Source organism: Lontra canadensis, unplaced genomic scaffold (genome assembly GCF_010015895.1).
Source record: "Lontra canadensis isolate GAN:19392208 unplaced genomic scaffold, GSC_riverotter_1.0 scaffold5, whole genome shotgun sequence".
NCBI lineage: Eukaryota > Metazoa > Chordata > Mammalia > Carnivora > Mustelidae > Lontra > Lontra canadensis.
This window is the reverse complement of record NW_022630999.1, coordinates 14,939,109-14,965,529: the sequence shown is the minus strand read 5'-3', so window position 1 is coordinate 14,965,529 and position 26,421 is coordinate 14,939,109. Positions and strand designations below refer to the sequence as shown.

Here is a 26,421-nt window from a genome sequence, read left to right as displayed (position 1 = left end):
AATCTTTTCCTACCCCCAGTCCCTGTTGAGAACCACTGCTGTAATTCAAACACAAGTCTTGCGGCCTTATACCCAAATACGTCCTGACAAAGTAATTTAATAAGTCATTGAACTGGTATGTTGCTAGCTGCTTTTCTACCCCCTCCCAGCTTAATCACCCGCACACATTTACCTTTATCCTGCCTGGTTTCTCACTGCCTTGTTGCTATGCCTGGAAATGCTCAAGATGTTGCTCAAGGCTGAGAAGCATTTTGGAAACATTATCATAATAATCCTAATAGCTCACATTAATCCAGCCCTTATTTTGTGCCAGGCACAGTTCTAAATGCTTTACGTGGATGATCTCATTTAATCTTCATTAAGAGTCCCGTGAGAGAGATACTTTTGTTCTCCCCGCCCCTTGGCAGAGGTGAGGTAACTCAGACTTCGAGAAGTGGGGTAAGGTGTTCTGAGTCCTCTGAGCTGTGAAGCGGGTGAGCTGGGTCTGACTCTGGAGTCTCTTCTGAGCCCCCACACTAAACTCTCTTCCATGAATGGGATCTTGACATTACAGGGTGGAAGTGAACTGAAACAGCTCCTAGTTTGGTTTGTAGAACCGAGTCTGCTTCTAGGAAGGCTAGAAACTGAACTTGGCAGTTGCATTCACTTGAAATAATGTAATTTCTCCCTTTTTCTTCTCCTCTCTCTTTGTCACTCATGTTATTCAGAAAGAGCTCCAAGGTGTAAGCAGGGGAAGAGAGGTGGTAGCAGGGCTGGGTACACTGGGAGCTGAGGGGGCTCAGGGGAAAGGAAAGATGGAGAAAAAGGAGCAAACAATGGATGAGGCATTTCATTTTCCAGTAGGTTCTCACCGTCATGGAAACTTTAGCTATCTCTTTAGTCCTCACAGCTGAAGTTGCCATATTTCTATCAACTCCTTCCTTCTGTCTTCTTAGCCTGTTCTCTTGTTCTTCCATGCTGCATAATATTTTCTTGCTACTGAGGCAGTAGATGAACACGTTGGGACAGAAGAACATAAAATGCAGTGTAAATGGCCATCAAGCAGGCTCACTGCTGGGGTGAGAATGATGACCTTACCCATTACTGTTAAGCTTGACAATCCAAGGCTGACTGAGAAGGCTGACTCCTGCTTCTATGCCCCTGTATCAGCAAAGCCAAAGCTGGATAGTTGCCAGCAAATAAAGCGTAGAGCTTTGGTTTTGTAAGCTTCACAGATTGGTTAAGACAGCGGCTCTCAAACTTTGGTGAGCTCCAGAATCATCTGTAGGATGGGCTGAAACACAGATGGCTGGTTCCCATCTCTAGAAGTTCTGATCCAGTGCTTCTGGTTTGGGGTCTGAGAATTTGTATTTCTGGCTACGATCTCAGGTGATGCTGATGCTACTGGTCCATGACCCACAGCATGAGGACCACAGGGTAAGGACTGAGAGAACTGAATAACGCTCACAACCCATCCACCTGAAATGTTTTAATAATAAAAGCCTTTGCCTTTTCTGAGCTGTGGTACTTCTAGGTTAGGTTAATTCTTTTTTTTCTTTAAAGATTTTATTTATTTATTTGACAGAGATCACAAGTAGGCAGAGAGGCAGGCAGAGAGGGGGAAGCAGGTTCCCTGCTGAGCAGGTAGCCCGATGTGGGACTCGATCCCAGGACCCTGGGATCATGACCTGAGCCAAAGGCAGAGGCTTTAACCCACTGAGCCACCCAGGCACCCCTAGGTTAGGTTAATTCTGATCTTAGGTCTTTTCGCACTCCCTACTTCTCACACCGCCCCATGGCTACTTCTGTTAGAAGGATAAAATCCCTCATTACTCACAGGATAATCCAAATGAAAAGTCCTTAAACATCTTATCTGCTGCCAGATACTTTCTGACCAGTCCCTCTTAGATTAAGAAAGGTTTCTTATCTGGCCATCCAGCTTTGGTTTCCTTGTAGTTGCTTCGCATTTTTTTCTCTGTGTTCAGACCAACAGTAGCCCAACCAAGAAGCCCAACAGAAACTCAAGTCAGAACATTTACATGTGACCGATGACATTTTTAAAAAATCTTGATTAGTTTTTCTTTTCCAACCAGATTTCAAGCTCCATTAACCCATTCCTTCTTCTCGACACAGCTTTTGCCTCTTCTTGCACAAGCACACATCCCCACCTGAACAAGGTGACTCCAAGTAGTGGGCCAGAAAGATCTAATGGTTGTGAAGCTCAGAAACTCATTATTTAAATAATGTTTGCCAGGTGCTGTGGCATTGTGTACACCTGGCCTTCTTGGATTTGTATACCAAAACCCTGGGAGAAGGTAGGTCTCTCTCATTTACAGACAGAGAAACCAAGGCCTGGAAACTTGAATAAAACTCTTATGTTAGTTAGGATAATTGTATTATGAAATATGTGTATTAGTGGACCCATAATAAGAGGCAATATTGGCTTGCTTTGGCAAAACTTGGAAATTATTGGAAGGATAATGAGGCTTTCCTCATGTATTCAGGGAACTAGACCCCAGGAAGAATGAGAACCAGGACATCACCAGAGAACTCAGCTCTGGGAGCTCATGGCCCTTTCTCCATGGCTCTGCCAGGGATGTGGCCCACTCCCAAGGGTGTATCTCTCAGTTCTAACTCTCAGCAGTGAGAATCGGACTGGCCCAGTCATTTATGGGCAAGTCGGCTCAGCAGAAGCATCATTGCCACAGGCCTCCCTGTTGGAGTGGTAGATATTCCTGGTATAAGTGGTTTGGGGGACACTGGGATGAAGGTCTCCTGCGTCACACAACTAGTGTGACAGAGACAAAATTTTATCTTAGGTTTGACTTTATAGCCAATGCTTTTCTCCTACCAAAGGGATACCTGATAGAGAAACACGTTAATTTGGGAGGTAATAAAGATGACCTGCTTTTATTTTCAAGGTCCCCCCATGTGCGGCATTCCCTGTACGGGGCCCTGCTGCTTCCATTTGTGCATACCTTTTGGTTTCTGAGACGTCTGTGGCTGCATCCTGGCTCCTTTCTGTCCCTCTGATTTCTCTGCCATGTGGCCCGGCTTCTCCTTCTGCTCATGCGTGTCAGGCTCTGGCTCACCTAGCATCGCTCCGACTCACAGATTGTTGAATCTGAGGGGATCCATCATCTTGTCTTATCTTTTATCTGTACTGTAAATAATACTGATAATATAGGCCAAGCACTTATTGTGAACACCACCGAAAGCTCTGGATCTCATCCAACTCTTCTAACAAACTTGTCTTTTTTATTTCCCAACATTTTATCACATAAAACCTCAAACACTGAAAAGTTGAAAGAATTTTATGGCAAACTCTCACATACTCACCACGGAGTTTCTGTAGTTAACATTTTGCTAACTTCCTTTGTTATATTTCTATCTGTCCACCCTTCTATCCATTTGTCAGTCCATTATTTGGATGTTTTCAAAATAAGTTTCTTATTCTCATTTTTATAATCGGGGAACTGAGGCCAAAACCGTTGACATGACTTGCCCAAGGTCACCACTTTTGCGGAGGGATGGAGCTGAGATTTAACCCTGGCAGTCTGGCTCCCAACCTCTTCTCGAGCATCAAGCCACGTTATGTCTCCTGGAAGCGGGGAGGGCAAGACTCACTCAAGGTCAATTAGTGGCAGGTAATGACCAGCACCCAGGTCAATTAATTCTCAAGCTCCTGAAATTTCCATTACGTTGACCCGTGATAGATAGTTTGCTCCACAAGTAAAGATGATGATCTCCTTGCTCTGCAAAGAGCTGCAGGGTTGGTATTTTACAAACTAACCCGGACCTCTGGAAAACCTAATTTCTGACATGGAAGATTTTACAAAACTAATACACTGTCAACAACTTAGGATAATTTATGGAAACGACAGGCTGGGGAATGACCATTTTAGGTAACTTTTCACATTGTCCAGAGGACTTTTGTGTGTGTCTTCTTATCTGAAGTTTTTGAGTAGTAGATCTGTAAGACAGGGGCACTGGGTGACTTCACCATGTTGAACAGCTGGAAACCTGGGGACTGTAGAAACAAAATGAGGAACTCAGAGTCACGTGGTACTAAGAACAAAGTGGGGCCTTGGTGAAAATAGTCTCTTTCAAAAACACTCTAAGTTTTGAGGAACTACATAAATACCTAGTTAATAAAATTGAGCTCGAAAAGTTGAGATGCGGGGCTACTGAATTCCTTTATGGGATAGCCTAGTGATTTAAGTTCTGTGTTCTAAAGCCACTGCCTGGTGTGGCCTTGGACAATGGTTCCTTTCTATGCCCCACTTTTGTCATCTGTGAAATGGGTATAATTGCAGCACTCCTTCAGAGTGTAGTGTGAAGATGCAATGAAGTAACATGGGTGAAGGGATTGGTACGTAGTATGTGCTCAACAAATATCAGTTATAGAAATCTGCCATTGTTCCTGTCCTGCTAGCTCAGCAGGATTCTTCTCTTCTTCCTTAAATGGGCCCCTCTAAAATCAATGGGTCTAGATAAATCTTTTTCCCAAGGGGTTTATTTAGGAACTCTTGGAGGGAGAGTGTGCTCAGCAGCTTTTTGTGAGGGGACTTCTTATTAGTCCAGTAAAGATGCAGATTCTGCTCAAGAATTTCCATGCAAGCTCTAACTAGCCCATGTCCTTTGAGATTGCACTGGGATACTTAATTGGATATGATAATCAGCACATGATATCTGAAGTGGAGAGTTCTGTATAAACTGTTTTCTAACCCAGGAGGTTCAGAAGGAATAGAAAAGAGTGAGGACAGAGGTAAACAGACTGGCAGAGACCTTTCTCTTGGCATGCATAGCAAGTACTGTAATCCAGGTCCTTCTGCCAAGAAGACATTTAAATAGATAAGAAAAGCTCTTAAAAGGGATTTCAGAGGGATGTGCTTACCTGAGCGGATTGCACTCTGTCTTCGCAGAGCTTCCCAAAGAGCTCTCCATGAACCATCTGCACCAGAATTGCTGGGACGTTTGTTAAAATGCAGATGCGTGGACCCACTGACTAGAGATGCTTTGAAGGAGGCACCCAGATCTGCAGTTTTGCAAGTGACTCTAGGTATTCTAATGTTAGAGAGACCCACTGTTGTCAGCAACATAATTCTGCCAAGTTCAAAACACTAATTTTCAGGACTTTATTTAGATGGACTGCAAATTTTAGCTTGACCTCCTCTCAGTCCCAGGCCCCTGGGGTGGGCGAGTATCAGACACTCCAGGCATTCTGAGACTCAGGTTTCAGGGGCCTAGCCTGTAGAGAAGAGGGATAGTTTCTGTAACCGCATCCCAAAGTAGAGGAGATCAGTCCCCAGGTGCATAGCTGCCTTCACAGAGAAGGAAACATCCAGCCTCCAAAGACTGGGGTGCGGCCAAGCTGGAGACGACTTTTCCCATGAGCTGGTTAAAAACTATATTGTGGACTCACTGGGCACTTGCTTCTTAAGTGTTCATTTTCATTTATTTTTTTTCAACAACCTTATGAGGTTGGTATTATGCTTATCCCTGTTATACAAATGGGGACTCCAAGGCTAAGATAAGTAAGTGATTCATCCAGTGGCGTATACCTGGTAATCAACAGAAGTAGGACAGACACCAAGGCCATACTTTGAACCGGGATGGCCAACTCTCTGACTAGTTGCCTGTTTTTGTATGGCCTGTGAGCTGAGAAGGGTCTTCACATTTTTTTTTTAATTGTTGAAAAAAAACAAACAAAAGAAGAATACTATTTCATGACAAGGAAAAATAATATGAAATTCAAATTTTGTGCCCGTAAATACTTTTTCTTGGAAAACAGCCATGTATGTATCATACATACATACATACATCATGTATGTATTGTCTGTGGCAGTTTTTGTGCTACAACAGCAGAGTTAGGTAGTTGCGATAGTGATCTTGCGCTTCAGATAGCCTAAGATATTTGCTAAATGGCCCTCTACAGAGAAAAAAAAAAAAGAGAGAAAGAAAAGAAAAAGGAATGCCAACCTCTGCTTTAAGCCACGATGCCAGTGTCTCCCAAGCTTCGATCATCTGACTACTACCTTTGTGATTCTCACCACCTTCTCATGCCATCTGGAGCATTATCTGCCTAACACGTTTCTTTAGATCAATTAGTTTTCTTTAAATACATTTATTTTACAAAGAAACAAAAATGCAAGTGGAAACCAGTGCCAAAGGCAAGCAATAGAAGGTAGTTGTAAAAGCAAATGCAGCACATATGAAACAATATATCGGATTTCAGCTGGATGGTTGGAAGATGGATGGATGGTTTCTCTCATTTTCATGCAGACCTCCTCACCCTTTCTGTGTTCACTGTCCTGACTTCCAGTGATGAACCTTCTCCATCTTTGGAGGACTACCCTTGGTCTTCTACAATTGACTGTGCTTACAAGCACAGTGAGCTGGAGGTACCTGGGAAACCATGCTTCCCCTGTATAGGGCCCTTAACCGATGATGGTTGTGGGAGTATTAATAATCCAGCAACCTCCCCACTTGTCCAGGATAATTCTGAGGGACATTTATACCATTTCCCAGAGTTTTCGTGTGAGATTAAGCTTCAGTGGCTTAAACACATTCCTCCTTGGCTGCCTTCTCCCACCCCCCACCCCCGCCGTATCATTACTCCCCTGTCAGTCTACTAGCACCTGCCAAATGAACAATGTGCATTTATTTGATCCTTACCTCAAGATCTGCTTCTCGGAGGACCTCAGTAAGAGAATCGTATTTCTAGCAAAAGATTGTGAGCTCAGGACCTGTTTTTTTCTTATTATAAAATAGAGATTACCAAACGTCAGGAAGGTTTCGAAGATGAACTAACACTTATTTGAATTCTTCAACGTAAATAACAGTGATTAAAATAGAAAATGAAAGGAGAACACATTTTTAACCATATGATCCAACAGTACTTAATTTTCTATCCACCTACTGCTTAATATCATATGCTTTTCTCCAGTGGCAAGTGAAACACACTTGGGGACTTGATGTTTTACCTTAAAGAGTGGTCCCCAGACCAGTAGCATCAGCAAATTTTCCACTCTAAACCTACTGAATCAGAAAGCTGGAAGTGGGGCCCCACAATTGTGTTTTAATAAGCCTGCAGGTGATTCTTAGGCATGCTTAAACTTGAGAACCTCTGCTCTCCAGTAAACAGCTTCTTATTTAGTTCCACTTTCATTGCATTCCTGGATTTCATCAGAATTCAGAATCATCTCAGACTTGCTTCCTCCCCTCAACCGTGACTGACCGATGGTTTTCTGGCTTCTGTGTGAGCCTCCCACTGAGGTGGACCTCGTTGCTTGCCAAGACACACAGGTCGATAACTGGACAGCTCTGATGTTGGATGACCTACTTCAGAGTGAGTCTCAAACTTCTCTTGAGATTCCGTCTCTCCTTTGGAGACACAAAGACAAGATTATTTCCTTCCCTAATTATCAAGTAAGACTTTCATATCATGTTACTCATTTGACAAGCGCTAATCACGTACTGTGTGTCTCTTCTCCTAGAACCTGTGGCCAAATTAGGGGTGAGACATTCATCAGGTGATTGAAAATCCTCCAAATAACAAGTATTTAGAAGAAATCTCTGCCTTGAAAAATATCTGATTCCTAGAAATACACTAGATGGACTCTATTCAGTGTTACATGAAAAGGAAGTCTGTGTTTCTTCTTTACTTTTCCTCTGCTCCATTTTTTTCCCCAAAAGGTAGATTAAGTATGCTTCTTAAATATTCTTTCATTGTTCAAGGCTGTTTGCAACATCAGTTTTCTGAAAAAGGGACAAAAATTTCCAGTTGAGAAATGTGTATTTGTCCAGAAAGAATATTTTTTTAGTCCATTCCAAAAAAATGTTAAAAGACATTTTGCATCCCAGTTGTACATATCTTCATGGTCCCTTCAGTATAACTGAATTGGCATCTGTATGGGTTTTCAGTTATGGGAATGAAACAGCTAGAAGCTTTTTCTTTAGGACTAAATCTTTGCAAGTGACTTCGTCTCAGTGACATTTTGACTGCCATCCCTAGAAAGACATTTCCTAATATAGGTCCCAACTCCAGTAATACAGGCTTTTTTTTAATGGCTTACACACCACCATTTAGATGTCTAGATAACAAATAATACAATTTTTTCAGTACTAATTTACAAAGAGAAATTCTTTTAAAGAATATGTATCAACTGAGGTTTAAAAAAGTGCTAAAACGGGACACCTGGGTGGCTCAGTGGGTTAAAGCCTCTGCCTTTGGCTCAGGTCATGATCCCAGGGTCCTAGGATCAAGCCCCGCATCATTGGGCTCTCTGCTCGGCAGGGAGCCTGCTTCCTCCTCTCTCTCTGCCTGCCTCTCTGCCTATTTGTGATCTCTGTCTGTCAAATAAATAAATAAAATCTTAAAAAGAAAAAAGTGCTAAAACAGCATTCTACAAATATCTAATGTTTGCTAAAACAAAGTCCCTATAAATAGTTAAGAAGAATTTTTTTCTTCTATGTAGTGAGAATTTGCACAGTTGCAATTTTTTGGATGGTCCGAGAATTTTTTATTTTTTCACAGTAATAGTTACTAGGCCATCATGATCACCATGGGGTATAGAAGGCTGTGAGAATGTTTGTGTGTTTGATCATGGTGATACTGTGTTTTGGTACAAATGGCCACTAGTGGGTTTGGGCTTGAAGTGATGAGCTTTGACAGCTAACTCTGATCAAATACCTGCCCTTATTTGATTACAGTTTGCATTGTTCTTCTTTTTGTCCCTCCTGCTCAGAGATGTCTAGTCTCATGCCCAGTAGATAAAGCCTATTTGAAACAGTTTATGTGAATTGAGCATGCATCTTTTTTTTTTTTTAATTGGGAAACGATTCAAAACTCTTGGCCTTTTTCTGGGGATATGAGAGACAGAACTGATAGTATAGACTGTCCCAGTCCTATAATGTTATTGGAAGAAACCCTATCAGTCACCAAAATTCTAGTTCTCATTTAGACATCCTTACACACATGCTGCTTGAATGCCTCTAATGACAAGAGACTCACCTTTCCAAAATTTCCTTTAGCTTCTGAGAAGCTCTAATTACCTGAAATTTCTTCTTTTCTTCATCCTTCCCAGGACCCGCTGGCCCAGTCCATTCTACACTTGGGGAAATTGAGACCCAGATTGGTGAGCAATCTGCTTGAGGATAGGAATAGTGGTTTAGTAGCCATGTTGGGCTGAGATCCCAGGCCCAGTGACTCCTGGTCCAATGTCTGCTCCTTCCCGTATGTCAAGCTCCCACCCTCAATTTGGCTATTAAGATAAATAATGTTTTACTTATTGCTGACACTTGTCCAAAATAAAGGTATTGGAATATGCCCTTTGATGTAGAAATTTAACCCATATAAGCATACTCTATGAAGAAACGTGGTCAATCCATGCACCGCTATGCATGAATATCTGCTCATGCAATCAAAACCAGAGGAAAACAAAACCAAAGTGCAGGAAAGCAAGCTGAGGTTATGACATAGCTTCAGGTTGACAGGTGTTGGCACTGTTCCAAACTACGTCTCATTTCACTCCAGCAGGTGGAGACTATTTACAGGTGAGCCCTATGCTCACACTTCTCATAATAGAGATGCAACTACACACCTTCTGTTAACCATTAACAACTGTTCCACAGCAATCTTTCAGTATATTCCGAGTAAAAGAACAAGGGGTAAAGATGGGCTGTACTTACCTTTTGGGTTTGCCCTGTAGGTATTTAAAATTTGTAAGCCAGAAAACCAAGGGTTGGAATCAGCATTGGGTGGCATAAGTATGATGACCTGCTCCTCCTCCTCCTTTTTTTTTTTTTTTTTTCAATTTTACTTATTTATTTGACAGAGAGAGAGATCACAAGTAGGCAGAGAGGCAGGCAGAGACAGAGGGGGAAGCAGGCTCCCTGTCAGCAGAGAGCCCAATGCAGGTCTTGATCCCAGGATCCTGAGACCATGACTCAAGCTGAAGGCAGAGGCTTTAATCCACTGAGCCACCCTGGCGCCCCTCCTCCCCCTTTTTAAGGAAAAGATCAATCTCAATGTACCCAACAAGAAAAAGAAACTCCAAAGAATCTGATAGAGTTGGATGTTGCTGTAGCTTTACTTTTGTGATGGATAAAGCATTTTGAATAATTCTGGTTGCTTGAGTTTGTCCTAGCCCTGAGAGAATACTGAGAACTCTCTTTGGACTTCACATGGTAGAAAGTTCTGTTTGACTCTCTTTTCCATGCATTTCCCAAGATTTGCCGTGCTCTTTGTCTGGTTACGAGAATCTAGGACTGTTTCCCTGTAGGAGACCAACATAGGGATCTCCTTCCTTGTCCCTTAGATAAGGACACAACATGACTGTGGTTAAAATGTACATGTGGTCTAATTGAATTTCAGATTGGTGGAACTTTTAGAAGTGACATAGCTTATACCCAGACATAAAAGATGTTCTCAGTTGATTGCATCTTTAATTGCCTAGGTGGTTAAAGAGCCAGAAATGTAAGTATGTGAGATAAAAACACTGGTTCCTTGAACACCCCTCTTGCTATATGCAATCTTCCTGACAAGAGGTGTCCCTGTAATCTCGCTTCTGATTAGTTAGCCCTGGTGAGCATGGCAGAAAATAGTGGACTGTGATGGATTAATCAAATCCGGATGGAAACAAATCAGCACCAATTTATCTTCTGTTACTGTTCCTCTCTCTCTCTGACAAAATGCAGGCTGTCTCACTGGCTTGTTAAATGGCAATCATTTTAAATTTGCTCATTGGGTTTCTGATGAGCAAGACATAACAATATGTACTGCCATGAATATATCAGGTTTTTTTTTTTTTTTTTCCCCCGTGTTGTAACATTTTCAAATGCAGTTTCAAGGAGATGATCTTCAGCGAGTTCTTAACTGGTTTTCTTAGTTCCAGTTTTTCTTCCTTCTAATCTGTATATAAATACAATATTGATTTTTTTTGGGGGGGATCTATTATCCAGGATTCTTTGGTTCCAAGTAATCACTGGAACCCAACTCAAACTGGCTTAAGAAGAGGGAAAAAAAAAGAAGGGAAAACAAAAAGGAGTATGTTGGCTCATATAATTGGAAAGTTAAGGTGTAAGACTGTCTTAAGACACTGTTGTATCTGAAACCTCAAGTTCTCTATGTTCCAACTCTGCTTTCCTTGTGGTTACCTTCATTCTCTACAGGCTCTCCCCACAAAGTGGCATTGATGCCCCCAATAGCTTCATCCTGAAAGTCTTAACAGTTTAGCAACACTAGGGAAAACAGAGACTCTTTCTAGCAAAAATCCCAGGGTTAGCTTTCACTAGTCTAGCCGGTGAGCAAAGGAATTCCGGCCAGGGAGTGAAGTGTTCTGATTGGCCAGAGCCAGTCTTGTGCTTATCACTGGACCCAGGGACTGAGGCCGGGGAGGGATGGTTCTCCAAAGGAAATTCAAAGTGCTCTTTGCAGAGAAAGAAGGATTCTTTCTCTTCTAGTAGAAGGAAGTGTGATATGATGATAAGAACTCTACGAAATAAAGCTTGAGTTTCAGAATTCACAGACCTAGATTCTGTTCCCAGTTTGGCCAAGTGCCAGCCGGGTAACTGGCAAGTCAGTTAGCCTCTCTGGCTCATAGTATCTTCACCTTACAGTAGGAACAAAAGACTTTGAGGCTGGAAGAAGAGGAAAAAGACAGTGTTTGGCCCTTGCCAACACTTAGTAAAAGGTAACTAAATAGAGGAGATGGTTTTCTGCTACTTTTAAAAATTACTGTATTGTGCCCTGGATGATCTATAGATTAGCTCCCAGTTGGAAATTAACAAACTCTCAAACCTATTCTTCATTTGCAGAACTAATTAGTTAGATAGATTGACTTGACAAGTATCTATGAAGAGAATGTAACGTACTAGGTATTTTTCTGGGCACTAAGGATGTAATAGTGATCAGGTATCTAACTATGCCCTCTTCAAACTATTCTAGTGAGGAAGACCAGTTACTAATAAAGAAACAATGGAGTATATAATAATGCATGTGCTAGTAAGAGAAAATAGAGTGGATAAAGAAGATAGAAACTTCTAGAATATGAGGTCTGAAATTCTACTCAGATGATTAGAGAAGACTTCAATGAGGAAGTGACAGTTGAGCAGTAGTTAGGAGGCAATGAGCGAAAAGGCCGTGAGGTGAAAAATCTACTTTTATCGCCAAGGAAAGTAGCAAAACCAGGAAACTCAAGGGCACTGAAGGGGTGGGGCACGGCTAAAGTTGAGGTTGGGGAGGAGCTGGATGGGACCAGATCACTTCAGGTCTGGTTGGCCATGATAAGGAGTTTGGATTTTATTCTAAGGGTGACTAGAAGCCTCTAGAATTTTATGCAGGCAAGACATGATTTGACTTACATGTTGAAAATCCCTTGCCATCTCCTATGGGGGCAATGACAGTGGGGGCAAGCAGGAGAGCAGTTCGAGAGGGCATGGAGGGATCCGAAGAAAAGAGATGGTGGTGTGGACCAGGGTGCTGATTCTGGAGGGAATGAGAAAAACTTAGGTTAAGGAATCATTTTCAAAATAGGATGAATTTGCTGACAGTTTGGTTGTAGGGTGTGAGAAAAAGGGGTTGTTTGTTTAAGTAACTGGGTCAGTGGTGGCACCATTCGCCGAAATGGAAAGCACTAGGGGAGGATTAAATTTTTGTGTTGGGAGTGGGAAATGTAGAGTTCAGTTTGAAATGCTTTTTATTTTATTTTTAAAAAATTTTTAAAGTAATCTCTGTACGCAGTATGGGGCTATAACTTACAGCCCTTAGATCAAGAGTCTCGTGCCCCACCGACTGAGCCAGCCAGGCATCTCTGAAATGTTTTTTGTTTTAAGCCATGGGAATGGATGTGATCACTTCAAGAAAGATCTAAGTAGAGGAAAAAGGAGGATGCGGCCTGCCCCTTCAATAGTTAAGGCTTTGTACTTAAATATTTCAAATCAAAGTTTAATTGGATTCAAAGATGTAAAAGAGATCGAAGTGGACGGAGCTACTTTGCTTGAGGTCAGAGTAGGGGGTTCAGAGTCCTGGAGGCTAATCCTTACCCCACACCTGCCCCAGACTCAGAAGTGCCCACAGAATTCCTTGTTCATCCACAAGGTTCTAAAGAACGAACACTGGAAAACACAGAGAGCTCTACATCCTTTCCAACTCTGGGGGTCTGCCATTCTCTTCCTGGCGGCCAGGCGAGTGTGTTTGGTCCACCCTGACCAAAGCATCCAAGGGCCCAGTCTGAGGTTCATGGTTCTGTTGTGTAGATAAACAGATTCATAGTTACTTCTTAGTAAGATTTGATTAGAAAATCAGCAGATGGAATTATAGAATGTCAGAGCTGGAAGTGAACCCAGAGATCATCTCCTCCAGTCCCTATGTTTACTGAGAAGTGGATGATGAAACTCAGAAGGGAAAAGGGGCTAGTTCAGGGCCACCCCCAAAGAAGCAGCCCAGGACCTGCCCCTACATTCTCTGACTTGCCATGGTGTGGAACAAATGTGACGCAAAACATTTTCTTCTGAGAAATGAAACTGCAGTCAGTTAAAAGGGCCAACTTGATGGAGATCGGTGAGTACCTTCCCAGGAAAGTATGTCAGGTCTTCTGAGAGTCCCTGGTAGAGGGACTTTTGGTAGTTTGAAAGTGAACTTCCCTTCCATTTGGAGTTCTGACCCTGGAGTTCATGAATGGGCTTTGAGATATCATGTGCCCCTCTGGAAGTGTGTATGTATGTGCCTGTCCATCATTGTTTCTGGGCAGGGAGTTCTCAAGAGTTTACTGGATTTTCCAAATGGGTATATGATTACCTAGCCTCAAAAAGTTGAAAGAAGAAAAACCAACCCTGAAGATCTTCATGGGAAACAAGATGGCAGACCATTTTAGGCAAGATACCATTTTAATCATGATGAGATAACAACTTATTTTCGCTGGCTAGTGTCCTAAAGCAGATCGGGTAAATAAGCTGTGTTTCTGGGAAGAGCAACAAGAAGTAAACTGATTAAGATGGAGTACAGAGAAGTACCTGTGTGTTTTAATCTCCAGGAGATTAATAAAACGCTAAAGAAACTGCAGTACTCAGCTCTGTCATACTTCAGTATGCCAGTAGCTTTTTGTTGTAGTATGATTTACTAAATACTTTCTGATAGTCTACAAAACAAGTCTTTTTTTTTTTTTTTGAAGGTTTTATTTATTTGAGAAACAGAGCACGAGCCGGGGGTGGGGTGGAGTGGTAGATGGCAGAGGGAGAGGGAGAAGCAGACTCCCCACTGAGCAGGGAACCCAATGCAGGCTCAATCCCAGGACCCTGGGATCATGACCTGAGCTGAAGGCACCCCCAGGCGCCCCAAAACAAGAGTCTTACTAAATAGGAAGCCATGACTAGCTGGCACATTTTTCCTTTAGTAGGGACTTGTATTTTCCTAAATTAATTCATTGTCTAACTTTTTTTTTTTTTTTTCCCCCTCACATACAGGACCCTGTGGGCACTGAGATCCAACTCACACATGCCTATTTCCTGTAATGGATGAACTTGATGCTAATGTGAGGTATATAATATTTCACTATATACTATAAATATGCTGCTGTAAATTATGGCCATTTGAACTCTGAAGCCTCTGAAAAATGTATTGTGGTAGCATTACAAACCCAGCAGATGTGGATTTTCTTCAGTGTTTCATATGTAATCATGAGTGCCATGTTGTTTGATTATTAGAGGGGTTTTTTTTTTTTTCATTTCTGCTTAAGTCATAAATATAATATGGCTGGAAATATTTCCAGATGCTTTTTACTAAAAGTCTGCATTATGAGAGGCAGTGTAATATGAAAATAGATATTCATCTCTCTAATAGGAAGAAAGAAGATGTGTTTAAATGGGAGTAAAAATAGCTGAAGAATGTCTCTCTGTACATTGAAACCTCAGGTATACATTCAGATAGCTTTTTATAACAGGTTCTGGTCTGCCCACTTCTTATTTCAACCAGGCTATTAGATTATGTGGCTTGATGGCTGCATGGTATGCTTACATAGATGGTTTGGTTTGGTTTTCCTGTCATTTCCTGCAACCCTTGGAGATCAGATAATAGAGCAGCTCCTAAGGAAGATTTTCCCTGAAGGTTTGCTGCATTTTATTTGGCACAATCAAATAGGGTGAAGAAAATTTTCTTCAACAGGGCTTGAATGTTATGAATTGGCATTTGGGGCTGAGCATTAGTCGTCTGTATCAATAGCCGGAAAACATTCTGGGAAAAAAAAAATGTTCCTGGTGCAATCATGGGAGCGGTGCTTCTTTCACCTGAGAACTAGAGGAAAGCACATTTCAGGTATAGATCAAGGGCACAGCGCTTCCGTGTTTGACGTAGTACAATGCTGTGATGAAAGAGAGCTGTCAGATATCTTGACAGAGAGTCTAGTGTAATGCGATTCGAGCTGCAGAGACATACTGTCACCCCAAACCTGGGAATTCCTTAAGGGCAGAAGGTGTCGCATGCCTAATTCCTGGCACACGGTGGGTATTTGATAAAGAATTGCAGATCACCCAGTCATTGTTGATATATTACATATATTGCCAATGGGTTGGATATACATATATTGGTGTGGATATGTATACCCAACCCCGATTGGGTTGGAAATACATATATTTTCAGGTGGATTCTAGTGTACCTAGCTATGCACAGAGGCCCTGTACATTTAGCCATAGAACATTTTCTACTTACAATAGAAGCATTCTAGACTTCGTTACTGACTCAACGCTCTGACTTGGTGCAAAGTCTAAGAACTTTGACACCGATTTTGAGGCTGGTGCCATGTGTTTAATTTTCCTCCGAAAGTTTGTGAGCTTCTTTGTGCAGGGAAAGCAGAGTGGAATCTGGAGAATCTCAATTTTTTGTTGTTGTTGATTTCTGTTAAAAGGCCAAAGGGGGCCATGTTGATGATGAGAAGTTATGCCATTGTTTTAAGTTTCAAACACTATGTCGTCAAACTGCATCAGCTGTTAAAGTGAACTTCTTTTTGGATAATTCAGATTTTATGATCCCTAACTTTTCCAGCTTTTCAGCAGTTACTTATAGTAGCATTGAATTGTAACAGCAGAATACAGTTCAATTAAATGAATGTTAGCCACTCTCCTGGGTGTTATGGAACAATATTGCGGGGTACAAGATGGTATTGCTCCCCAGAATCTTCTCTCTGGACCATCCTCTCTGTCAGATTTCCAACCTGATCCCATCAATATATGTTCATTCTCGTTCACTCCCCCTCTCTACCCACACTATTAGTAACATGCAGATGTACACACTGTCCACTCATATCCTCCTCAGTCCAGCCTCTGGGTGTTCATAATAAAGGTGATATTTTAGGCTCACATTTACCAAACTGTGACACATAGATCACTCGTAATACATAATGATTTTAGGTGGTATATGAATCTTTTGTTATTTCTACATAAATATTGATTTTTTTAAATTTTATTTTTTATAAACATATAATATATTTTTATCCCCAGGGGTACAGGTCTATGGTGAGTGCTGTGAAGTAAATATTGATTTTTAAAGTAACTATCATGATGCATCATACTAGTTTGGCACTTATAGTGGAGAAATACAATTTTCTTTTAAACTACATTCATTTAAAATGTAAAAATAAGTTTATTTTAAAAAAGGAAAGTAGGGGCGCCTGGGTAGCTCAGTCGTTGGGCATCTGCCTTCAGCTCAGGTCATGGTATCAGGGTCCCGGGATCAAGCCTCACATTGGGCTCCCTGTTCAGTGGGAAGCCTGCTTCTCCCTCTCCCACTCCTCCTGCTTGTGTTTCCTCTATCTCTGTGTCTCTTTCTGTCCAATAAATAAATAAAATCTTAAAAAAAGGAAAAGGAAAGTAAGTTTGTATAAGGAAAAATATTATGTAATTTTAAAATACTCATTAGTAACAGGATGTGAAAAAATTTATAAGTTTGCTGTTTCAGTGGGTAGGTTCTAGAAACCAATGTTCTAGGTAGAATTAGAATAAATTTTATTACTTCAAGAGCAGGAACCAGAAATTTTTTTTTTTTTTTTTTTTTTTTTTTTTTTTTTTTCTCCAGTAAGGAAACACTTTCAGTCTGTGAAGTTCCCACATAAAACGAGAGCCAAAGGGTTAGGGCTCTGGTACAGGAGAGGAATTTTTCGGCTTGCTCTGAAGATGGGAAAATGAATGAACAGAGGAGGGAGAAGGTTAAAGAAGAAAATAGATGATGGGGCACTGCTTGGAAAAGCATGCACCATCCAGTGGCAGGTTGCCTGAGAGGGACTCTGAGAGAAGTTAGGTTGGAAATCTTTATTTGTTTGTTTGAAGTGTGTATGGTGTGTGTGCTGACTTCTCCCAGGTTCCTGTTCCTTAGAAAAATTTTCTAGCTTGACTGGGAATGGAGAGTCGATGTTGACTGCGTCTGAGCTATGAACTTAATACACGTCAAGTTTTTTTAAGCAATTTTTTCAAGCAGTCCTCGGAGGCCCTTGCTATTATGATGCCCGCTTTATAGGGTGTGGGAATGAAGTCCCAAAGAGCTGAAGTGACCTGCTCAAGACCACGGAACCATGGCGCCTCCACGAGGCGACACATATTTTATGTGACCGTGTGTGCGTGCTTGAGTGTGTCTTAGTGACAGGGCTGACAAACCTGTCCGGGGGTGTTAGGGAGGGAGAACTCATGTATGAGGACAAACACTCAAAACACACAGGATAACAGAAGAGTGCGCATGCCTGGGAAAACTTCAGAAACCAGAGTAAAAGTTTTAAAAGCCCTATGGGCTGTAGAATTAAGAGACTGGCCAATTTTCCCCAGATATCAAGGGACAGAGAAGTCCTACTTGACATTTAGGGCTAAATAAAATGTCTCACATTCAAATATTTTCTCAGGCCATTCTGGCCCCTTCATTTTTTGTTTCTTTGGTTCCATTCAGTTGAGTTTGCTAATTAAGCTTGATCCTTGCCAATGGGTATCTATCAGTGTCCTTGGCTGCAGCATCAGAAACTAACCTGCTAACATGTTCAGAGGTAATCTTGGGGAAGCCCCAATGTGCAAGGTCAAATATTTAAGGCAAAGATGCTGTGGAGAACCAGTCTTGCAAGTAAACAAGAACTTTGGGAGTTCTCATAGAGCTGAGGAAGTGGGAAAATGGCCAACCACAGGAAGAAGGGGTCAGTTTATTTCTGCATCATTTCCTTTTTCTTTTCTTTTTTTCCTTTTATTGAAGTTTTAAAATTTTACTTATTTATTTATTTAAATTCAATTAAGCAAGGTATAGTAGTATATCATTAGTTGTTGACATAATGTTCAATGATTCATTAGTTGAGTATATCACCCACTGCTGATCATATCACATGCCCTCTTTAATGCCCATCACCCAGTTACCTCATCCCCCCACCCACGTCCCTTTCTGCAACCCTTAGTTTTTCAGGAGTCAAGAGTCTCATATGGTTTGTCTCCCTTTCTGATTTCTTCCCATTCAGTTCCCCCACCCTGCCCATCCCTATGGTCCTCTGCACTATTATGTTCCACATTATGAATGAAACTATATGATAATTGTGTTTCTCTGATTGACTTATCTCACGTAGCATAATACCCTCCATTTCCATCCACGGCCTTTTTCCATAGGCTACTCAAGAGGGAGAGTCCTGGGAGATGACATCTGATTGACCGAGCTAAGACATGTGGTCCTTGCTGCCCAGGTTTTATAGGAGGAGGCAGGTACCACTCAGGAAGATGACATGCAGTGGGGAAGAGTTAAGTTCTCCAAAGAAATGGGTGCTCTTTAGGAAGAGGGACTGGAGACTGGGTAGCCAAAATATGACAAACATCCAATCTCATTTGTTTTGTAGCAGTTGGATTTAACTACAGTATTTAAATAACATTGCTCTGTGTATAAATAGAAATAAGTGAGGGTTCTTTCGTTTGTTTTATGACCATTAATTAATCACCTAAACCATGCAGTTCATGGTTGGTGTCAAGTTGAAGAGGACAGTCCATGTAGGATGGATTGACTTATGATGAAAGGTCGGCAGTGAATCAGACCTTGAATAGAGGCAAGTGCCTGACAGTCCTCTCCGTTGGTAAATAGTGTCTCACCAACTTACCAGTCAGCAGGCAGCGCTTTCCAGACAATCTGACACTCACCTGGTGTTGTTTTTTTCTTTGTTAGTTATTTTTGTTTGTTTGTTTGTTTTTTTGCTCTGTTTGCTTCTTGTTGGGGCCCTGGAGGAGACAGCTTGTGCTCTTCCTGAAGGGTTGGAGAACAGAGACTGGAAACAGTGGCTTTGGTGATTTTGCAGCAAATACTCTTTGTGGGACACCATCGGCCTGCACTTGGCAGTGAACCTGCTGGGGCCTTACTGCAGGGCTATCCCTAAGCTCATGATAACTACTTAATGACACCCTGAAATAGTTACTGACTTCAGAGATAGCCCATGCTTTGTGCTTTGTTTTAACTACCAGATTCCCCACCCCCCTTTTTTCTTACTATGTTCAGTTAGCCACTGTATAGTACGTCATTAGTTTTTTATGTAGTGCTCAATGATTCATTACTTGCAAAAAACACCCAGTACTCGTCACAACATGTGCCCTTCTTAATATCCATTACCTGGCTACACTCTCCCCCTCATACCCCACCCCCCAACCACCTAAAACCCTTAGTTTGTTTTCTGGAGTCCAGGGTCTCTCATGGTTCATCTCCCTAACTACCAGATTCTTCCCTCTGAAGTGTTTTCCTGGGCTCGGGTATGATCCGTAAAGCAATCCAGCCCCCCCACCCCGTGACCCCACTTCCTACTGTTTATTACAGTTAGAAAGTTTCTAAGAATTTTTACCTATCAAGTTCTAGTTTCAGAAAGTACAGGATTCAAACAAGAGATAAGTGACGTAAAGTCCAAATACATACGAAGTTGCTCTTTGATGGTTTCTCAAGATAAAGACCCCAGACTTCCAGTAGTGAAAAAATTTACTTTATACCTTAATTCTTTTTAGCTCTGGCCTCCTCCTGCCCTTGACTGACCTCTTTGCCCCATGGGCTATCTACACTTGCCTGCTGTTTTAGGATTCTGTCCTCCACAGAATAATGGTTGTGCTTTCTCATTCATGTTTCTCATTACCAGCCAAGAAGGCATCTTGCAAGAATGATGAATCCTATAAAGGGTAGCATTTTTCTCCTTTTGCTAGGGTTTCTAGGAAACTCAGAGCCAAGTTTAAAATTAATCACTGGCAAGTGACAGAAATGCTCCAGGCACTTACTATGGCTGTAGCATGCCTTTATTTTCCTTTTTGCAGCTCTTTTTGTCACTTCATCTTGTTCCTTTGCTTCCTGAACAATATCTTACATTGGTTATTCTTGTTAGTCACTTTAGGGAAGGAAGGAAAGAAGGAAGATAGAAAGGGAGAAAGGAATCTGAGAAGAAACCAGTTTTCCATGTGGGAGGGAGAATCTTTCTTTTCCTCTCTTTTTGGTAGGGCTTGACACCTCATGCTGGGGAGCCACTAGATGTTTCTGAACAGAAGACCAAAATGGCAGGCTTTTGTATGAAACCCAGAAAAATCTGAATAAACACCAAAAGCTGAATATTTTAACATGTAAAATACATACTCTTCATGTACATGCAGTCACCTGCTATACACACGTAACGTTAATTAAAAACCATAACAAAGGTGAGTGGCGTCTTTCAATTAATTACCCAATTGCTCTGATTCATGGCACAAGGTTGCAATTCCTTTCTTCAAGTGACGAAATGAAATTAGTTGGAAATCAATGTGACTGCAAGAATTCATTGAAGTGATTCGATTTTAGCAAAGAGAAAGAGCAATTTTTAAAATAAGGGTCTTGATTTTTGGTTTGATTATGAACACTGGTGACAATACATGTGTTTCACTGAAGTCTGAGGTGAAGTGGGAATTTCTAATGCTAAATATTCTAAAGCTTTAAGATCCCTCATAGTGTTTGAAATCCACTTGTAAGGCTTGTCTGCCCTAAAGACTTACCAGTATGTAATTGATTTGGAACCAGAGTTAATTCATGTTTGTATCCCGGCAATTGAAGCTGTGAATATGTGAAACTTTAAGGCAGTGAAATGTTTTGCAGGAAATCTCTCATCAGGCTTTGAAATTGTGGCATGCATTAGCATATAAGGAGAAAGTGAGTGGGTAACCATTTGAAAGGGGTTATTTTTATGTTGCTTTAGAAATGTAAATGGGAATAATACTCAACTTTATTGCTTGACTGATAAAACGGTGATAATTCTGTTAGTCTTTTGATTAGATCAGGACCACAGCAAATATTAACTGGAACTTGCCCTGTGATGGATATCCCTGTGTGTGCCTCCTGGGGTCACAGGGGACCTCAAGCCAGAGACCGTGGCAAGGATGGAGAGAGGACTAAAGCACAGGGCTCTGGCAGCCTGAGAGCGTGCTTCCCGCAGAGCTAAGCCCGCAGTCCTCTCCTGTGCATGTCACACTCCCCTGCTTCCAAATTACAGGCGCCAGGATGATTTCAGCAAGCAGCACCACAGGATGCTGGGAGAGTGGTGTTTTGGGAAAGGGGATGATGTGGGTTCAAGTCTTGGCTTCCCCACTTACTAGCTGTATGACCTTGAGCAGATTATTTAATCTCTCTGAGCCTTTTGTTTGGACATCTGAAAATGTTTTTTTGTTTTTTCTTGTGAGAATCGGAAGTAAACTGGGCAAGGTTCTTAATGTAGTATCTCATACATCGAGCAATTGCTAAATGTCTTCAGTCCTCCACAATAATCATGAGATGTGGGATTTTGATTAGCCGTAGAATGGCTAATCAATTACTGCAGTCAAGATAGATGTTTCTTGATGGCTTAAATTCAGTATCGATTTAATTGGCTGACCATTAGATTTTTTGATGATTTGTCCCTGATTGGGCCCATTCTCCGGTGAGGAAACTGTGCTTTCTAAAGGTGATGGGAGACCCTCAGTGTCAAGGCTGATCTGTAGCCTAATGTCACAGATGTGGTATTAGGGATGTGACCCTGCTCTTTTATACTTTGTCCAGCACTGTTGTCTCTTCACTCTGCAGCTCCCATGAACTTAGGCACATTCCTGTGTGAGAATTGGAGGATCTAGGATCTAGGATTGTATCTTTTTGACTCTTACTCTTGTGCTCTTGCCCTATAGTCAGCTTTCTTTTATACGCAATTAATCCTTTGATTGATGATTTCTGTTTAGAGGAAAACACCTCTGACTTCTTTCTGCTTCTGTCAATGTCCAGTCCAGAAAATGGAAGCTATTGTATCTATTTCAAAGAAAAGGGAGGTGTAATGCAGGCAATTGGTCCCAAAGCTCCTGAAAGAGTAGGAGGTGGGGGCTGTCCACTCTATAAGACCCACTCATCGATCTTCAGGAAGCCACGGATCTTCAGGAAGCACTGTACTGTCACATTTGTCGCTCTGGGAACCACTGGCTACTGCTTTCACTGCTTGAAACACCTCCGGATCCTGGATAGAAATGGTCCTTTTTCCCTCTTGTGACCCACTTTCCCATTCTGAACCTTCCATTTGGAAAGGGGAGAGGAAGTACGGAAAATGTTGTTTTCAGGCTTCTACCTTCTGGCTAAGATGAGTGCCTGAAAGTGGACAATAACAGGTACAGCTTCTTCCCTATAACATTGGTTCCTTGGGGAACTTCGAGCTCAGGGACCTGATGCACCGGGCTTCACATCTGTGACCTCACATGTGATGGCATGAACATAAACATGGGGAATTCGGTGTTTCTGAGTCTCCATCTCCTTGACTGCAGGAAGCTGTCTTTTCCCCAGTTCACGTTGTCAAAGTGTTTGGGGTACTTGTCATTACTTTTGAAAGTGAGTGCTGTATGTGGCCTTGAACTTGTTCCACTTCCCAAGCTGAGCTCGGGCAGCCTCCAGCTATAGTGTTCCACTGGGGCACTCATCTGACTCCTCTCCTGCTGGATGACCTAGCCCCCGGGACTCAACATCATTACACATGGAAAGGGAGAGGAATGAGCTTTCTGTGTGTTTCTTGATCGGAGTGGGTTCCCTACGAGAAGTGCTTGAGGCAGAAGTGTTTCAGAAACCAGTAGTGCAGCATGTCCACATCTCAGGACGAATCTTCTAGAGGCACACAGAAGGGCTGGGTCCTAATGAACATCTGTACCAACTGTTTCACATTTTCAGAACTGCCACTCATCTGCGTCCTTCTCTCTGGCCTGGTCAACCCTGGCATATCTGGTTCTTCTCTTAGGACATCTTGGTGTCCCTTACTGCAGCTTGGTTCTTTTGGGGCCGTCTCAGCCATCACCCATCTTTCTTTAAATCTCAAATTTCAAGAAGATTTTTCTAGAGAGTTTCTCAGAACCTGTGTAACAGTAGATGATAGATGCAGGGATTGAGGTATTGCCTATTTTTTAAAAAAAGAGTTATTTATTTGAGAGAGAGTGCATGAGTGTGCACAAGTGAAGGGAGGGATAGAGGGAGAGAATTCTAAGCAGATTCTGAGCTGAGTGCAAGCCCCATGCAGAGCTCGATCCCATGACCCATGAGATCATGACCTGAGCTGAAACCAAGAGTTGGACGCTTAGCCAACTGAGCCACCCAGGCACCCCAAGGTATTGCCTAATTTTACCAAAAAATTTATAAGATCCAGTTGACGCATAGCTTCTGTCCAATCAGAATATCCTCAGTGCTTATAATTAATAGGATTAGAGCACGGTCTGTAGTGAAAAGTCACCTGGATCCCGTCTTTGCAAGGTGGAACCTTTTTGTTCTTCTTATTGAGAATTAGGAGATTCAAGAAGATTAGGAGATTCAAGAAGCAAATGACTGACCCTGAGAATTATTTGCAGTTTCTTCCAAAAGCTCCTTTCCATTATCTGGATCCTTGCCTGGAGCTTGTAGCTCTAGAATTCTCACAAGCACAGTACACAAAAGAAATAAAAAGGGTTTCAGAGAGGTTAAGTGGTTTTTCCTAAGCCCACACAGCTAACAAGTTATCAACCAGGGACTAAAACCCAAGTTTTACAAAATCATTGTTTTTTTTTTCAAATTATTTTCTAGCTGTCCAAACACAACAAACTCTTATCTAAAGGGTATATAATTTAGATTAAAATTTGGCTTCACTAAACATGTCTAAATCTGAAGGATGGGTTTAGACACTACTGGGCAAATAGTACAATTGGTTGTTACTTGCAGTCATGGTCATTTGACAAGAATGGTTTGCTATGGTTTGGATACTTATACATGACCTATGTGATCTCGTTTAATCCCGAGACCACTGTGAGTTCCTTATTGTAATGGACCAAATGTTTGTGTACCCCCAAAATTCATACGGTGAGATCCTAACCCCCAATGTGATGGTGCTCAGAGGTGGGACCTTTGGAAGGTAATTAGGTCACGAGGGTGGAGACCTTGTGAATGGGATTAGTGCCCTTATAAATGAGGCCCTAGAGAGTGCTCTACTCTCCAGCATGAGAGGATACGGTGAGAAGATGGACAGCTGCACACTAGGAAGTGGGTTCTAACCAGACACCTCATATCCTGGCCCCTTGATCTTGAACCTCCCAAACTCTAGAACTATGTGAGATGAATGTCAGTTGTTCAAGCCACCCAGTCCATGGTAATTTGTTACAGCAGCCCAAACTAAGATACTTACCCATAGTGTCCCTGTTATGACATGTGAGGTCACTAAGGCAGAGACAGCTTGTTATTTTGTCCGAAGTCACATTTCTAGGAAGAGGTAAAGCCAGCATTTTCACCCAAGTTTGCCTGATGTCGGAGATCTTCACAGTTTGCTTCTACAAAGATCTCTGAGTCATAGTGGGTCTGCTATCAGACATTTTTAGACTTGGATTCTCAAGTCGAAGGCCAGGCAGATACATTTGTTAGGCTTGTCCAGGTTTTAAATAATTGACTGACATGCCTTTCCAGAGGGTGGGTACTCCCCCACTTACTAAAGTAACATTGATTCCTATCGTCCAAAAAGAGGCCATTTTGAACTGTTAAGTGACCTTCCTGAGCCAGAGTCTAGCTGGCCAGAGACTTCCATCTGCCTGCCAGGCCCTTGAAGTCTTTTTATTTTATCATTTTAATTTCAAAAACATGACAAGAACTATCTCCAATTTTAGAGACTATATTATGACACTTAGGACCTGCTATTTTCTCTCTGGAAATTTGTTTTATTACCATTTAGCAAGTAGGGTTGTGTTGAATTTAAGAACTTTTTCAATTAAGGAACTGGAACAGGTTTCTAAATAAATACCCGTTACGTGATTAACATTTTATCAGTCAGGTAATGATGTTCAGGCAATGTTCTTATTTGCATTTCTAAAGAACTGTAAGAATAATCTTTTTTTTAACCCCCCTTCTTCTCTGCCCACTCACTTGCTCCTTAACTTATAATGGCTTTATTAATTTCAGTGCTTGCAAAAGGTTTTATACAAAGTACTCATCTTGGAATGTTCAATACTATCATACCTTTATGAATTTTGGATATAGACACGTATTTGAAATAAGGTCTCACTATCACACTATAACTGACATTTTTAGCCTCACCTTATCACAAATGTCACCGTTGTTCATTATTTATAATTATTGCAGTCTAAACCCTCAAAAGTTGAATTCCGGAGAGAGTGTATATGTAGATATATAAAACTAGAAAGTCACTTTTTTAAATATATATATAAAAAAGAGGACTTCTCAGCATCTGAAAAGTAGCTGGTGAGTTTAAGTGAAGAAAGCTAGCTATGGAAGGTCCAGGAATGGAATCAGCCTGCAGAGAAGAGGGAAAGGTCATGACAAGTATTTGGGGAGGATGCTTCTGGCTGAGTACAGCCTGAGTTCCAGTGGACAACAGGAGTTAGGGTCTCAGGGACTCAGGAAACTCTTATGCTTCTCCAGGGGATGGGGAGAACGACCAGACTGAAGACTGAGGGAACTGGTATAGGGAAAGAGGATTCAAGAGGAAGTTAGGAAGCAGAATTCGAGAGGAAGTTAGGAAGCAAATTCATGGTAGAAAGCAATCACATCACATGAGAAGGAAGAGGAGGATGTTTTGAAGGTGACTGTGAAGAAGGAGTAGGGTACATGAGGAAATAAGCTTGGTCTGGAGCTGGTGGAGGTGGAGAAAACTGTGAGACGTTCTGGTGATAGCTATCTAATAGAAAGTTGGCTGAATTTGCGTGGAGCTCAGTGGGGAAATGTTTTGGGAAGGGTTCTGCTCCAAATTGCTGTGGAGTGAATAGAATAGAATAGAATTGAATATTGAATGGAATTAACCCCCCCACAAGGCTCCAATGATCTAGATAAGAGAAAGATGAAGGTAGCTCCCGATATTAATATGAGTAAGATTGCCTGCATCTGAAGCTTCCTCCTTCTTTTTTTTTGTTCTTGTTTTTAATTTTTTTATTAATATATAATGTATTATTAGCCCCAGGGGTACAGGTCTGTGAATCACC

At 41.7% G+C, this 26,421-nt stretch overlaps 1 protein-coding gene across 2 annotated transcripts in view; it reads left to right on the top strand.

The window, feature by feature from the left end:
- The window catches only part of HTR4 (5-hydroxytryptamine receptor 4), a 168,141-nt gene that overhangs the window by 2,645 nt on the left and 139,075 nt on the right, over positions 1-26,421 (top strand). For both annotated transcript variants that reach the window (XM_032851486.1, XM_032851485.1), the window contains exon 2: positions 14,446-14,518. In XM_032851486.1, coding sequence (XP_032707377.1) covers positions 14,493-14,518 — 26 coding nt within the window. In that variant the 5' untranslated portion in view covers positions 14,446-14,492. The remainder of the gene's footprint in view (positions 1-14,445; positions 14,519-26,421) is intronic.